Source organism: Filicampus tigris, chromosome 8 (assembly GCF_054856515.1).
Source record: "Filicampus tigris isolate MCC_2025a chromosome 8, RoL_Ftig_1.0, whole genome shotgun sequence".
Taxonomy (NCBI): domain Eukaryota; kingdom Metazoa; phylum Chordata; class Actinopteri; order Syngnathiformes; family Syngnathidae; genus Filicampus; species Filicampus tigris.
In genome coordinates, this window is record NC_141224.1 from 12,006,600 (window position 1) to 12,022,801 (window position 16,202).

Genomic DNA, 16,202 nt, shown 5'->3' on the forward strand with positions numbered 1-16,202 from the left:
ACTGCTGAATGGTTACCTTCAACACATCTCCACTGTTAATTAAATCCTGTTTTATTCCATTTGTCAATACAGTACTTGTGCAGGTGTGCCTAATAAAGCGTCCACTGAGTGCGTGTCTACGTTTGAGCTTACCAATGTGCCGGCAGATCCTGCCCACCAGCTTGCCTTTTCCCAGCTGGGTAACCCGCAGACTGCTGTCCCAGTGTCCTCCACTAAACAGCAGACGTCCATCATTCGACACCACCAGAACCTGAGCGCTGATCTCCACACCGGGTGCGAAAGGTCCGCCTAGGAAACGTTGTGTCCTGAAAATCAACCGACAGCGTGTATGTGAGCTGCAGCCTGAAAGTGATTATTATGAGTGCATTAAAACCCGTCACTCCAGGAAAATGACATTTCCAAATGGCTCCAAACCACATTGTTTGAATTTTTGGGGAATGTGCATTTGATATTCATGTTCAAGGTCGATTTAAAAGGACAGGCTCTGAAACATCCCAGATGTTTCCTCACAGGGAAACAGCACACAGATGTTTTCTATCTTGTTGACGATCTTAAAATGTAGTAAAGATGAAGATTAGATTATTTACTTTATGCTATGTTATTGATGATGTGTGATGTGTAATAATAGTCTAACATGATTTGACAGTCTGCTGAGGTGACGTGACAAAATATCTGGGTATTTTTTTCTTATCTCTGTCCCAATTATTACATAACAGTATAAGTATAAAAAAAATTGTAATCACTTGGGATTAGTCATGGTTGGGTCCTTGGTGAAGGTGAAGTAGTTGGCGATGTTCTTGTCATATGGCAGCCAGCTGTGTGTTCCAATCAAGCCACTGGAGCTCACTGTCACCTGGAAAGAGAAAAGGAGGCTGATTAAAAAAATGAAAGTTGTGGTTTTATCTTTTCGCCTAGCTAGCTGTCTCCATGGCGAAGGTGGCAAGCAAAACCGTACCAGTATATCCGAGCCATGGATGATGGAGGACCGATTCTGGTTCTTTGGTACGACCGCCTGGACTAGGGGGATGCCATCACTCACAACCTGGAGTACACAAAACAGTAAAGGTCATGCTAATATGAAAACATTTATCTATACAAAAAAAATATTGTTTGTCCCACAATTAGGCTAATTTGTCACAAGAAAAATTATATTCCAATAATCATCTTAACAAGTAAATAAACGTCTGAAAAAGGGGGGACATGAGGGAAGCAAAGTCTGAACGTGTTCATATTCAAATACCCAACACAACTGCAGCACAATAAAGTAACAGCCTATTGCTGCAGCCAATTTATTGTTATTGAAGAATTGAGCATATGAACAAGAGAAAGCAGCCAGTCAGCAATTTAGAAAGGCCTTTCTCATCTCATGTATTTGTTGTTTGTTTTAGTTCCACCAGAATTTTTCTGTGTTCTTTCAAATGCGTATCTACAGCAGTCAAGCCTACATTACAGTACCGTAATTGTGCTTTCTGTTTAGGGCTGAACGATTTTGAAAAATAACTAACTGCAGTTTTTTTTTCCCCTTCAATATTGTGATTGCGATCTAATATGCGATTATTTTTTTCAAGGTGCCCTTCCCATGCAAGCAAAAATTAATCTGTATTACGATAAACAATACCAGATTTATTTTACCTAAATGTTTTGGTCTTATAAGTTAGGCTTACACTAAAATAAAGGCAAATGAACCATGAATTAATACAAAAGACAGTTTACTTATCTATTTCAATTAGAGTTACTATATTAACTTACAAAACACTTTGACTTGGAGTCTGTTAAGCGTTCACTATGATCAAAAAAGTGTGGGGCAAAAATAAATCAGTTTGCTACAACAATACGGTAATGCCAACAAATCTGTGGCTTTATCAGTTTAACTTTTCATCTTTCAATAAAACAGTTATATGTAAACATGTGGACTGCACTTTTTAAAGTGGAAGTCAACCCAAACATGTTTTGTTTCCAATAATATGTTCTATGCAAGCCCACTAATTGAAACAAGGCATTCAGATAAATATTGCGTTTGTGGAATATGAGGCGACCAATCACGGCTGAACTGTTTTCTGAAGCTGAGCGTTACCTGAGCCCTGAGCAGTTGTGATGTCATTTTCAGTCGACAGAAGTGACAAAATGGCCGCACCCTGCGATGGCTAAAAAGAGGTGAATTTTGCTGCTTAACTTATATTCCACAAACGCAATATTAATCAGAATGCCGTGTTTCAACTAGTGGGCCTGCTGGGAACATATTCTTGAAAAAAATATGTTTGGGTTGATTTTGATCTTAACTAGACACTATATAAATGAATGAAAATGATCAAATAGACATACATATATACTGTATAAAACTAAAGCCTACCGACCGATTGAACGGAGGCAGAGTTGTTTGCAATTTGAAAATTGCATTCTACTACACTGCACTGTTGATTTGAATTCAATGAATTGCTCGGCCCAATTGTTCGTTCCTGCTACAATCAATTCTTCAATTCAAGTCACCGGCCAATGTCTCGCTCTTACCTCCACAAATGAGCGTAGCTTATCGAGGTGATCAAAGATGTTAACGGGCACCGAGTCCAGACGGGACTGCCGCCTTGAAGCATTTGCGGTTGACATGCGCGGAGGGTGAGGCTCCTGTTTGCAGATGAAAATGTGACTGCAGCTTTTCAGGGAGAATATGAGTACAATACTATTCATAGTCAAAAATGTGAAGGTAGAAGTTATGAGCTCATTTAAAAGTCGCACCTTCAGCAGTTGGCAGGGCGTTTGTCCAAAGTTGCTAATGATGCCTTCAAGTGCCTTGCGCTCCGTCTCATCGGCAATGGCGTCCAGATCTACAGCACCTGTGCAACAGCCCGTGAAATGATCATCTTTATTTTTTTCTTACTGATGACAAAAAATATCGCCGTACCTTCATAGGTGCAGTAGTAGAAGACGTTGAGGGCTTTCACCGCCTCTTCGCCTCTCTGCTTGTATCCGAAGATCAGGTCGATCCACTCGTGCAGATGACACGACACATGCTCACTTTCCTAAAGTCAAATAAAACTGATGTCAATTTGAAGAGTTGTTTTGAATGAGCTGGGGGGTGGGGGGGGGGGGGGGAAGCATCCCGCACTAACATCTCACCAGAGCTTTCCTGTGCTTTCTGATGAAGTCTTCCTTCGACGTGGCCCAGCGGGGCAGCAGAACGTCCTCCACTGGATCCTGAGATATCTGCAAGGATCCCAGGTCGAAGCCTGCGACAAAGACGCCAGGATCAAAGAGCGCTTTGCGAGACAAATAGTGCATTTCCTCAAACAATATGCCCTATTTCCACCCAGATGTGTCAGTGTTATTTCTGGATTAGTGCTAAACGGGTGACTACTTTAGCGAGCTCCATCATCCACTTGAACAAATGCCACCGGACCTGTATTGGCCTCACAGAAGCTTTCTGCTAACCGGCTAGTACAGTGAAAATTGAATGCCGTTTTATGAACAAGAGCTTCCTGCACACTAGTACGGTCAACACACCAAGCAAGTTGAGTTGTGTCTGACGCTTAAGTTCATAAAACGGCGTTCCCTTTTCACTGTACTAGCTGGTTAGCAGAAAGGTTCTGTGAGGCCAGTACAGCACCCATAAAGGAACATGAAGGTGATGATTTGAGTCTTGATTAATGCACTAAGTTCATCTTATTAAATTACCATAATCATAGAAAAGCTAAATGATTACAGTGTTTCTATTCAAAGAGTTCCTCATATAAAATACTTTTCATAAGGCCAATTTCTAACCCAATTTCTCTATTCAAAATCACTCGACTCGAATTTCTCGTCATGGTGAAATTAAAAAAAAAAAAATTAACAAAAAAATGAAATTGTGAAACCTTTCACTCTGTGTGTGGTGAATCTACAGTATTTGAGTTTCACTTTTTGATCTGAACTACTGGACTAAACAAACACATCTTCCACGATATTCTGATGTATTCAGATGCCTTGCGTCGAGTCAATGAGGCGTGTACACATCGATGGGAAACGCACCATTCATGTTCTGCAGGATTTCCGGGAAGTAGAAGAACTCCGGGATGAGCTCTTTTACATCGGCCGGGCTTTCTATGCGCGCTTGCCAGGCCGCTGCCACCGAGTGGAACTGTCGGTCTGCACAGTCGAACCTAAACGGAGATGACCGTGTGTCGGTTTAGGATTAGAGCAAGCTAGTGACCTGCCTGCCGTGACTCGGTGCACCCCGATGTCATTCCCACCTGCCGCTCTGCAGCTGGATGTGCAGCGTGGTAAACGGCTCCATGCGGATCATATAGTGCATGACTCCTGCTGCGTTGGAGTAGTGTGTGCCGTAGTGGAATTTGTCGATGGTGCCCGTCGGGTCCTCAAAGCTTTCGTACCTGGTGGAAAGCAACAGAGAAAGGACTTCCAGTGCTCAAATGGTGCGCGTTGCTAGTTATTTACAATCTCACTCAGGTTTTTATACTTTCATTTTTATGTGCGGCATTGCGACAGGTAACTGCAAGAGTTTTTAACACTGTTAAATTGCATAATAATTTCAGCAGAACAGTTAGTGTCACATATATTGTGTCGCTGATATGACATAAAAACGCCTCAGCGTCTATTTATCACTACCATTTTATGCACTTATTGTCCTTTGGTGTATTTCTAGATTAGATTTACTGTGACACTATTTTGAGTACGAGTATCATTATCATTATATGCTGATTGTAATCTCTCAAAGGGGAATTCAACTTACACTCAGTTCATGTATATTTCATATTGCATCCGGCGGAGAGAACCAGATCACACACTAGCAGGAATTCAACTGCAAATCTAGGGTTATGGGTGGGGTTTGGTGCCTTGCTTAAAGCGGCAGTCAACCCAAACATATTTTTTTTAAGAACATGTGAGTTGAGCAGCAAAATCCACCGGTTTTTAGCCATCTCAGGTGGCAGCCATTTTTCACTTCCGTCAACTGAAAATGACATCACAAACCCTCAGGGCTCAGATAACGACCAATCATAGCTCACCTGTTTTCTGAAGCTGAGCTATGATTGGTCGTTCACCTGTTTTCTGAAGCTGACACCTGTTTTCTGAAGCTGAGCTATGATTGGTCGTTATCTGAGCCCTGAGGGTCTGTGATGTCATTTTCAGTCGACAGAAGTGACAAAATGGCCGCCCCCTGAGATGGCTAAAAACGAGTGGATTTTGCTGCTTAACCCATATTTCATATTAATCAGAATGCCTTGTTTCAACTAGTGGGACTACATAGCACATATTCTTGAAAAAAATATGTTTGGGTTGACTTCCACTTTAAAGACACCTCATCAGAAAGCTGATAAGCATCTCTCAAACAACTACCAGTAGCTGCTATTTTACTTTTTTTATTTGAAACAGAAGCTTCTTGTTCCAAAGAGCAAGTCCTTGCAGATGAGCAAGTGCTGCCCCATAATGTTAAATATCATTCTTTTTGGTTACATAAGCTGTTGTTGGTCACAAAAAGACCTTAAAAACCAACTTACTTCTCCTTGACTGCCTGTGCATGGCGAGGGTTGACCACACCGACAGGTTTGGACAAGTCTCGGAAAACGGATGGGTCTTCCAGATCCAGAACAGCGGAGGTGTAGTCGCAGAGTATCCAGGGGAACTGACCAAAGACAACATGGTCGTCATTTGTGCTGTGTGTGCGTATGTGTGTGTGTGTGCACTGCCTCTGCTATCTCTCGCCTCATGTGTGGTCTTACCACAGGATATTGCGATAGGTCATTGTAAGTACGCCCGGCGATGGTGTTGAGTTGCATCAGATATTCAAAATTAGATATTTCCCTCCAGACCCATTTCTGCGCAATACATGAGAAACATATCAGCATGATACAAGCTATTTAACAAATAATAACCCCACAAGAGAGAATAAAATGAGCTTCAAACACCTGTGTGAGGCCTGATGCCTTCAGAAGCTCTTGAGGTGATCGGGATCCAAAGTAAAAAAGATTGGGGGGTCGCAGTCCCAGAATCCTTGAATACACTTTATTACGCAACTAAGAAGAGAAAAGATGAAGATTCTGTTAGGAGATTTTCAATTGGACAGAAGTTGAAATGGCGTCAACTCTACATCACCTTCTTCTTGAAGTTGATGAAGTAGTGAGCCTGGTCAATGAAGAAGAGCTCCAGTGCAGAACGACGCAGGTTATAGCGCCTCAAATGGACCTCTCGGAGCTGAGAGAGAGGTCGCTTGAAATCGAAGCCAATTCCTACAGGGATGGACAATATTCATGCAGACGCTTAGCTTAGACTAAGATAAGTACATTCGCACATGGGCACAACATAATATACACTTGCCACATCTAATAGCATCCAATAAAAATGCAGTGCGCAACATTCGGGAAGCAGTTCTCAGCTTTTGCAAACAATATGTCCCCTGCTGTAGTTTTATAGTATAGTAGTGTTGTTGCATTGTGTGATAATGGCAGTAGTTACATTTAGCTAAATAGAGTCAATATTTGAAAAAAAAAAGAGGTTTGTAGTTATACATCGCTACAAACTACAATCACAATAATAAACCTACAGAATGCTATGCCATACTTCATGGGAAGCATTTCTTAAGGTTTTTGTTTTTGTTATTTTTTAACCAAAACCATAGAAAACAACAAAAAAACAAAGAGCAATTGTTTTTCGTTCGAGAAGGAGTAATTGGATTTACATTCTTTAAAACATCACTTCAGTGTTCAAACAGTTTCAGTCCGACTTTTTAGAATGGATTATTCTCAAAATCCAAGGTTGCATTTTACCTCTCTGACAATGTCAGTCAAAATTGAGCTTTATGACCTTCATAATGGCAACATTTTCAAAACAGGCTTACAGTGCATCAAGTGTACATTCCTCACCCTCCTCCGTTTCCTCTTTCTCAATGCTGCCATCGTAGAAATAAAGGTGGTGCGTGGTAACCTCCAGGCGGCCGGGAACCTTGGCTACGATGGTGATGAGTTCACAGTCTTCGGATAAAACCAGCTTTTCTTTTTGGCTCTCATCTTCGGCTTCCACGCTAAAGAGTAAGAACGTCATATTTGAATTGGATAGACTGTTTTTCAGCCTATTGTAAGATAAGTACATTTGCACTTCTTATCAAGGGCTTAATGGGAAGTGCACATTTGGTCGGTGACTCACTTGTTATCTAAAATAACAAGATCCTCTTCTCCTAACTGGTCGTCCTCCATATCACTCACTTTGGCTTCTTTGGCTACAGCCAAAGGGAGAGGCTCGGAACGTGGACTGTCCACTCCTGGAAAAATAATGACATCATTGTATTTTGAATTTTAAAAAACCAGTCAAAACGCATTTGGTCCATTGTGTGACGCACCCATGTTGTCCCTCTGGGCACTGGCCTCTGTGTGGGAATCATAATGGTGGTTGGGAACAAGTTTGAGGCGCATCTTTGAATACGTCTCGGCACTGGACAGGATCCACTTGACCTGAGGCTGATTTCTGCAGAACATATCGAAAAATGTGCTTGTCTCCGAAAATAACAAAGAGGGCAGCGAGAGAGGAATAAAGTTGAAGGCCAGGTTGCAAAAAGTAACTCGGAGAGTGCTGTGAGGCACAAACAGATTCCAGAGGAAAGTGGCAAAGCACACTTTTAGAAGGAATGTAAAGCATGTTTGGGTAAAGTGAATCAAAATAACACTGGTTAAGAGGAAGTCCTACTTTTTGGCCCACACTGCTCTCTCGCTGGTCAACAGCCTTCGCAGAGCCTTCCAGTGTTGCCACACCACCCCCTGCTGGTTGGAGCTCTGCTTCTGCCAGCTGACATAACGCCCGTTCTCACTTCGGACACGCTTCAGGTAGGGGTCAACGATCAATTCCTGTTGCCACACACATTGTCGGGTAAGTGAAGAAGGTCAAATGTTGCGGCTACCGATGGGAGCCCTGCACGTTGCTGCCACCTGAAACTTTGCTTTGCTGTCCGATCTGTCTTTGTCTCGTTTGAAGGCCGTACTCATGAGGTCATCGAAACAGGAATTCCAGAAATTGGACATGATGTCATGACTCCGCCCAAACGTGTCCAGCTCATACTGCTCCATTGTGGGCTGAACCTGCGGATATAAACATTAGCAGATTTAAAAATTGTTTAATTTTTTTTTACGGTAGGCTTCCTGGAGAAAAGACTGAATTATTGGAAACAATTCTTTTATTGGACATCATTACCACTGCATTGATCGAACAATCCTACTGAATAACAAAACATTTTTTTCTGTTATGGCTAGAAAGGGCAAAAAAATTAAATGCGGGGATACGTTTTTATTTATTTTGTATTTATTATACTCAATGATGGCGAATATCGTATTGTTCGGTGTTGCGCCCTATACAGAGACATACTTTCTAGATTGCAGACGGAAGGGGTACACAAATATTGCTTCACCTCTTGAGCTAAGTTTAGGGGACGGTGTCTTGCATAAGGGCACATCAACAATAGTCAGGAAGCAGACTATCAGCTCGCTAACATTTAGTAGCCCCGGGATTCCAGCAGAAACCCTCCAGTGCCAAAGTCCAAGTCCTTAAAGTGGAAGTCAACCCCAAAATTTTCTTTACAATAATATGTTGAATGTGCACCCAGAAGCTGAGCCCTGAGCAACTGTGATGTCGTTTTCACTCGACAGCGAATGACAAAATGGCCGCCGCCTGAAAATCTGGTGGATTTTACTGCTTAATTCGTAATCCACAAATACAAAATGAATTAGAATATCAAGATTAGACTAGTGGGGCTGCATAGAACATATTATTGTAAAGAACATTTTTGAGCTGACTTCCACTTTAAAGGTGAGATTTCATTTCATTGGACAACGAGAACATGAGCAATGAAATCAGACTAGTCGCACTAAAAACAAATTTCCAGGTTATAAACAAAAAGAAATATAAAGTTCTGTTCAGCTTCAGTGTTTCTGTTTGTTATATATAAAATATCTCAGACGTCTCTATTAAACAAAAACTGACATTTGCTTGAAATACAGTATAATTGTCGTGTGTTAATAAAGTTGTCATAACATTGTTTTGGAAAGAGCGGGCAAGTTTGATCGCATATGGTCAAAATGCCATTATCGTAACTGTTTGTTTTTTTACAAGTAAACAATAACAGCTGCTGACCTGCTGTTGGTAAAAGCTCTGCCACTCAAGCGTGTGGCAGTAGGCCTTCAGGTCCTGGGCAAACGTGGTGCTGCCATTGGTGATGGGCAGACTAGGGAGCAGCTGCTGGACCGTAACTGGGTCTGCGTGCTGGTCAAGGAGGGCTCGCACCACCGGGACCACCTGGGAGAACATCTCCGCATGCTCGGCGTTGTTGATGTCCGTCTCTTCTTTGTCTGGCCACAAGGGGGAGCCGATGCGGCCCAGAAGGAAGCAGACCTCCTCCCAGCTGAGACACAACACAGTCTGCAGCAGGCTGTGCAGCTTCACAAAGGCCATCACACACACCTGAGTAGGCAAGAGGACTTTTTAATTGGCATCAATTGAAGTCGATGATGTGATATGATTTATAGAAATCCCTCTGTAGACATTTTTAAAAAGCAGTTCGTTTATGGTTCATTTTTTTTTTCTTGTTTAACTGTATATTGTGTCCGCTGATAGTGTAGTGGTACACACGCCTGAGTTGTGTGCGGGCAGCGTGGGATCGATTCCCGCTCAGTGACAGTGTCTATGTGTGCCCTGCGACTGGCTGGCGACCAGTTCGGGGTGTAGTCTGCCTTCGCCCATTGACGGCTGGGATAGGCTCCAGCAACTCCCCGCGACCCTATATAGGATAAGCGGTTTAGAAGATGACATGACATGACTGTATATTGTTTGGGAGTCTGTATTTTAATCATGTGCAGCAAATTGTGAGTCAGTGATACATGCTATCTAAATATAATTTACTAACTCACACATACATTTACATTAAATAGTTGTTACTTAAGGTAACAAAAATATTCTGAGTATGGTGCAGCACACCACTTTAAACTCCACCCACAAATTTGACTGTTTTTTTTTAGTTTTTTGGGGGAGTTTAAAAGTGTCAACAAAAATTCTTTCTGTGTTTATTCAACTTATTCAAATCCTTATTTTAATACGTAGTCGAATGTTTTATGTGAACTCTAATCTGCAATGTTTCAGATATACTATCAGGAGGATAACACATATGGAGTACATGAGTCATTGTTTAGCTTTAGCTTATCGCGGGGAGGGAAAAAAAACCAGATCTTAAGAATATATAATCAATGCAGTTAAATCACACAGATTTATTTTAAATGAAACATCACACAAATTAAACTAGCGCAATTACTTAGATTTATTTTGAGAAACGGCTTTGTGGGAGTTGCTCTACTCTGCAGATGAGTATTTCAACCAACAAGTCATGTGATGGGAAGCCTTGTGGTTGCTTCACTTATGACCAATCGCTCAGTCCCACGTTGCTACATCAACGGCAGCAGCAGCCATAACTCAGAGAGGAGCTGCCCTTTCATACAAAACACTCACCACAAGAGGAATGACTCAAATGTCTTTGAAATGAAACCCATACAAGGTCTGGTATTTGTAATCTGCCTCTATCTGTGTGAACCCTTCACGTTAGTTAAATATTGCAGGAGATAAAAGGGAAACCGACCTGTGACTGCTGCTGTTGGATATAGCCGGTGATGATGCGTAGGCCGATCTGGGACATCTCCTTCAGTTCTGTGCTGCCGGGGCTGCCAGGGGTGCTGTGCCAGGCCTGCAACTTGTCCAGTAGGTTCACCACCCCCTCAAAGATCTGTGATACAGCGACTGTCAACAAAGGACTCGCAGTAAAAGCGTAGACCTCATTCCAAACCCGAAGACACTCATTACAACTTCTCCTGACTGCAATTTCAAAAATATTCTGGTGCAGCCCAGTTGTCTCAATTGCCGTATTTGAGGGATGCTTGAATAGATACTAAGTCACCAACCCAGCATGATACTGTCTAAGAACGGCATATAAAATCAATAATGCCATGTGAGTGGCATCAAGTTTGAAGCATTTGGACGGAGTATGAGAAAGAAAATACAAATGATGTGCCAGGCAAAGGTTGTCTGTACCTTTTCGCTCCATAGCGTATGATTGTCGGTCCCCTCGGCAAACAGGAAGTCCTGCAGCAACCTGAGGAGCCGCACCAGGCTGGGACAAAAAGGCAGGAACGCTCCCTGGGCGTCCCTCAGGTCGGATAAAGATGATTCCAGCATCATCTCCAGCAGACTGTTTGTTGCACACAGTGACACAGCACCGCGTAATGTCATAAAACGTACGAGGTGAAAATCGATCATGTAAAACATAACAGTGGCAGAACGCTGGCAATGTCTACAGACTCAGTTCACGTGCGTAAATCAATGGTCACCACACATCTAATTACAGTATCTTATATTTGCGGAGCTGCAAAGGCTGTGTGAAAACGCTGTGACGTATGTCTGAAAGGGACAAGCGAAAAAAAAATTCCCATTGTACCGCCAAATTACCAGGAATGCAGCATAAAAGTGGCATCACTCTAAATCCAGGCAATTTGGTCAAGGCGGCTGGCCACCCCACAAATCTACTAGTGCAAGGTTTAAAGAGGCGTACACTGTTTAAACCTGAAAAGTGCTTGTGGATAAATTACGATTTGGTGGCCTTATAAATAAATGACATTCAATCAGTTCGAAAAGTACAAATGCATGGTAGATGACAACAAAATATCCTGCAATCATATCTAGTACTACATTCAGCTAAAACTTTCAACCGAACTGAATTGAATTATCTTTCGAATTACATTGAAGAAAAAAAAAAAAAAAGGAACCGCAAAATTGAGGAAAGCAATCCCGATTTTGGTTGGTTTTACAATCTCAAGTGCTGTTACAAATACGAAACAACCCAAATAAATCTGTGACTTGTGATTGAAAGAAATGCATCCTCTTGGTGGGAAATAATTTAACGTCCAGTGAGAGAAGCTAACCTCCGTTTGATGTCATCGGGCGGGCGGACCAGTTGGCATGAGGACCCCAGTTTAGTGAGAACAGAAAACACCTGGCCCCTCTCTCTCCAGACCACATCCTCGGGCCCGTCCGCCCCACTGCCGCTCCAAAGCACCGAGAAGATGATATTGGTGAGCAGGTTGCACAGCTCCTCTTCTGGGGTCTGCTGAAAGTCAACCAACACTCTGACATGAAGCCTCACAGAAAACACCAGGCAGCTTTCTGCGATAAAGCTCAAGATATGACCGCCGTTATCCAAACCTGCGGGTTGGACGTGTTGGAGATGGTATCTGCAGTGGGAGGGTCTGTCCCGTAGCTGGCGTGGTCCAAAACATTGGATAGACTGGAGCTTTTCCTGGGTCTGAGCGGTGGAAATGGTTTGCTGTACTCCAGAGGGGATGGTGTGTTTGTCAGGCTACCTGCCGGGGTGACAATCTCGCCCATGCTGCAGAGTTCCAAATCAAAAGGTGGCGACGTTCCATACGGGGAGAAGGGCTGGTAATCTCTCCCTTCCTCGTCGAGGCGAGACGAGGCAATATCGCCCACCATGGAATTGGAGAGGGAGGACGAGTGACTCTCTTGGTCTGTAGAATCGAAGGATTTGAAAGTCTTCAGCCGGCCGCCCACTCCGCTGGGCGGCGATTGGGATAAATCCGAATATCCCTCCGAGATATCTCGTTGGACGCCGTCCTCCTCTTCCTCGTCGTCGTCGTCCTCCTGCGAGGTGCCGTAGTTCAGGAAGATACCGGTGCGGGCATCCTCTATGAGGAGACTCGGGTCTCTACGCAAAGGAGGCCGGAAGTTTGGCTCAGTGGATCCGGAGATGCTGGCAGCGAAGGATTCGTAGGACTCCTTCACATAAAGTTTGGTGAGAACATCCTGCCAGCTGGGCTGTTTGGCGAGCTGCTTCACGTAATCCTCGCTGAGGTAGATGAGGTGAAAGAGCTGTTTGCAGAAGCACAAGCGATATGAAGCTCATTTGTCCCAGTAGTGGGAAATTGTTCTGATTAAGATAACATTGGAGTAGCGGGAGATCAGACTGACCTTGCGACAAATATCCAGGCGGACCGCCAGGTCAGCTCGGTGGGACAGACACACCACAGCCAGGAGGTCTCTGAAGTTCGGGCTTGAGTCTGAGGAGAGGCAGCACACTCGGTAGTTGGAAACGTGTCCGTACTTAAAGATCAATGTTATAACGTGACATTGTGAATGATTACTTGGATTAAAAATGAAATGACCATATCAAATTCACCCATGATTTCAACTAAATTCACCTACGGAATTACCAAGAAGTCACACGCTCACATGCTATTGTTTAAGAAACCTTGTGCAAACCTTTGACTGGTATTGTAGTTCTAATTACAAATATTTTAACCAGCCATGATTTGGGAAAAATAGGAACTAGGAAGGAAAAAAAGGACTACCAAAAATGGGAAGACTTTGATCATTGTTTGTAGTTTTGAATTGATTGTTGTCATTTGTTGTCCATCCAAGTGACCGGGGCGAATGTCTTATACTTCCCATTTACCATTATAAAGGCCCCACTTGTTTTAATTGAAATACCTGTCGCAAGGACCTGCTCGTACAGACATCGCACAGTCGTCATGGTCACGGGAAGGTCTTCAAGGAAAAACACCAGGCCGAGATAGCCAAAGTCCTTAAGTTTGAGGCGCTGCTTGTTGCGCTCTGACACACGCTCGCTCTTCAGGATTTTGTACAAAACCTGCAGACACAATGTTTGAGTATGATTTGAATGACGGATAGCGGTGATGGCGATTGTGTTACAGAGAGAATGCAAGAAGAGATGGAAAGAAAGAAAGAAAGAAAGAAAGAAAGAAAGAAAGAAAGAAAGAAAGAAAGAAAGAAAGAAAGAAAGAAAGAAAGAAAGAAAGAAAGGAAAAGAAAATACTCTGACCCTGAAGACCATCTCTCTGGCCCGGTCCCCAAAGCTTGGGTTGAGAAGAAGACTATAGAGTTGTTCCACTCCCCACTCCAGCAGCACAGCCTGCACCTGTTCACGAGGAGGGCTGCTGCGCAAAAGCTCATAAAGCACATCCAAGGCCTTCACCACCTGAACAAAGATGTGCAATAAAGACGTGTCAGTGTGAATTAAGGATGGACAAGCGTCCCAAAGAGTGCTAAACAAGAACGGCACACAGAAGAGCACTGAACAATGCCAATTTCGATCAACACCATGTCCACCTACTGCATAATCCAGAATTGTGTCATTAGGATTCATTCATTGACCCTGAAAGTATTTACCCCATATCACTGGAAAAAAATACTGCTACCGCTGCAGGCATCAGAATCTACTCACTAACAAACACACAAACAAAACTCTTGTTATGCATTGTATGTGCAATCATGAAATTATTATTTTAAAAAAATGTATAATCAAATCAAACCTAGGACCAAAGCTGCCCTTGCAGCCACAAAAAAACACAAAAAAGCAATCCTGACTGCACTTTTATTTAGATATGCACCAAAATGAAATCAATTCTTTCATGGTCCCTGCCCCACCTCTGGGTGGAAATTATGTCATCGGCAAATATTTCTCTGGAATCCATCATGCATGTCAATGTGGACATGGATTATTTTGCCGACTGTGAAACGTTTCCAAAACGCTAAAAAAAGCAGCAAAAACGACAGGTGATCAGTACCTGCTGCTCATCTCCCGCACTCAGAATGTAAGCGAGGACGCTGTGGAGCTCCTCAGCAGTCGGAGACCTGAGGAAGTCTTTCAGCAACGCAAACAGGGACGTCTGAATCATCTGCTTCTCATCGCAGAGGCAGCTGCCATCTTTCTCCGTGCTGCGCAGGAGGCATGAAGGAACCGTATTAAATGGCATATTTGGTGTTCTTCAGTCCCTCGGAAGCAGATCAAAATTCACCTGTAGTAAGTGCGAATGGTATCCAGAATGTACTGAACTCCATATTTCCTCTTCATGCGCTGTTTCCCTTTGTGTATCACAGACGAGATGTACTGGACGTGATCTTGGAAAAAAAAAAAAAGACATTTGCTCAGTATGACATTGAGAAACCAACTTGTAGTAAAGAAATAAATGAATTCACAAAACAGAACATATCAAGTGTGAAAGCCTCAGCTTCCTACATTTTCTCCCTAACCCAGCCTCTGTGTGCATTGACGCATTTTCATTTGGAAGCATCAAAAACACCTTTGACAGAAAGCGTTGGGTGCATCGATCATGCCTCACCGTGACAAACGGCAAAATGGCTTCTCGTCCATATACGGAAATCAAAAAGCAGGTGCTGGTAGAACTGCTGCAGAAGCGGACCATTCCCATCATTGAGAACCTGATCGAGTAGCAGCCGACACGCAATCAAAACATTCATGTCCATCATCGTGCCTGGAACCTGCGGAGAGGAGAAATGTGTACGTTTCTGTCCATCGGGATTCGTCATGCACATTCCATAACATTGACATTTACTTGACATTAACTCAAGTCAGTACGAATCATATGCCAAATTCATGAAAGAAAAAGAAAAACCAAAAGATACTATGAAATCACATCCATCGTTAGACTGAAAAAAAAAAATGCACTTCATAAGTAGCTCAAAGCGAGAAGAATTAGGCCATTTTACTTTGCTGAGCATGGCTCCGATGATGCTGGGCCCGTGGCACTGCAGCAGGCCTTCCTGATTGACGGGGTGACGACGGATCATGTTCTTCAGCATCAGCAAGAAGGCAGCCAGGCTGTTCCTCTCCAGTCTCGCTTCTGGAGGAAAAAAAACAAACCAACAGAAACTTACTGACAATCTCGATGTAACCAAAAAGGATTATAGACATTATTTTACAGAGGCAGTTATTAAAGCCACATTGTGATAACTTTTGAAATTTTGGTTTCTTTTGTGATTAAGGGCTATACAAATCAACTTGACTTGACTAGAATTTTGACAGAGGAGGAGCACTGGGTTGAGTTTCAAGTCTTCCTCAAATGTTGTGAATGTTAAACATTAATTTTCACACTCATGTGTGACAGTCGTTTAGTCAAGTTAAAGAAAATCATTCCGTACCTAAAATTTTCATCCTCCAAGGAATGTGAAAATGTATAAACTGTGAATATATTAGGTCTGAAAGATTTTGAACAATAATCTAATTTTCATTTTTTTCCTCTGGGTATTGCAATTGCAATTTAATATGCAATTATTTTTTTCAAGGCTCGCTTCCCATGTATTTTTTTAAACAAACACAAGGAAAAAAAGAATCTGTATTACAATAAACTATTAGA

General features: G+C 42.7%; 1 protein-coding gene across 4 annotated transcripts in view; it reads right to left on the bottom strand.

Annotated features, from left to right (window-relative positions):
• The window catches only part of nbeal2 (neurobeachin-like 2), a 45,198-nt gene that overhangs the window by 6,239 nt on the left and 22,757 nt on the right, over positions 1-16,202 (bottom strand). For 3 of the 4 annotated variants that reach the window (XM_086038004.1, XM_086038000.1, XM_086038002.1), the window contains 30 exons: positions 15,556-15,689; positions 15,168-15,327; positions 14,844-14,946; positions 14,613-14,763; positions 13,868-14,023; positions 13,516-13,675; positions 12,997-13,085; positions 12,214-12,897; positions 11,934-12,118; positions 11,047-11,203; positions 10,598-10,741; positions 9,106-9,432; positions 7,908-8,057; positions 7,669-7,826; positions 7,325-7,449; positions 7,132-7,246; positions 6,852-7,009; positions 6,085-6,218; positions 5,898-6,005; positions 5,712-5,807; positions 5,490-5,614; positions 4,224-4,364; positions 4,003-4,133; positions 3,115-3,224; positions 2,900-3,017; positions 2,734-2,831; positions 2,509-2,622; positions 956-1,042; positions 744-853; positions 133-305 (listed from right to left, as the gene is read on the bottom strand). In XM_086038004.1, the coding sequence (XP_085894130.1) occupies positions 133-305; positions 744-853; positions 956-1,042; positions 2,509-2,622; positions 2,734-2,831; positions 2,900-3,017; positions 3,115-3,224; positions 4,003-4,133; positions 4,224-4,364; positions 5,490-5,614; positions 5,712-5,807; positions 5,898-6,005; positions 6,085-6,218; positions 6,852-7,009; positions 7,132-7,246; positions 7,325-7,449; positions 7,669-7,826; positions 7,908-8,057; positions 9,106-9,432; positions 10,598-10,741; positions 11,047-11,203; positions 11,934-12,118; positions 12,214-12,897; positions 12,997-13,085; positions 13,516-13,675; positions 13,868-14,023; positions 14,613-14,763; positions 14,844-14,946; positions 15,168-15,327; positions 15,556-15,689 (4,701 nt within the window). The remainder of the gene's footprint in view (positions 1-132; positions 306-743; positions 854-955; positions 1,043-2,508; positions 2,623-2,733; positions 2,832-2,899; positions 3,018-3,114; positions 3,225-4,002; positions 4,134-4,223; positions 4,365-5,489; positions 5,615-5,711; positions 5,808-5,897; positions 6,006-6,084; positions 6,219-6,851; positions 7,010-7,131; positions 7,247-7,324; positions 7,450-7,668; positions 7,827-7,907; positions 8,058-9,105; positions 9,433-10,597; positions 10,742-11,046; positions 11,204-11,933; positions 12,119-12,213; positions 12,898-12,996; positions 13,086-13,515; positions 13,676-13,867; positions 14,024-14,612; positions 14,764-14,843; positions 14,947-15,167; positions 15,328-15,555; positions 15,690-16,202) is intronic. The other variant, XM_086038001.1, reaches the window with a different exon arrangement.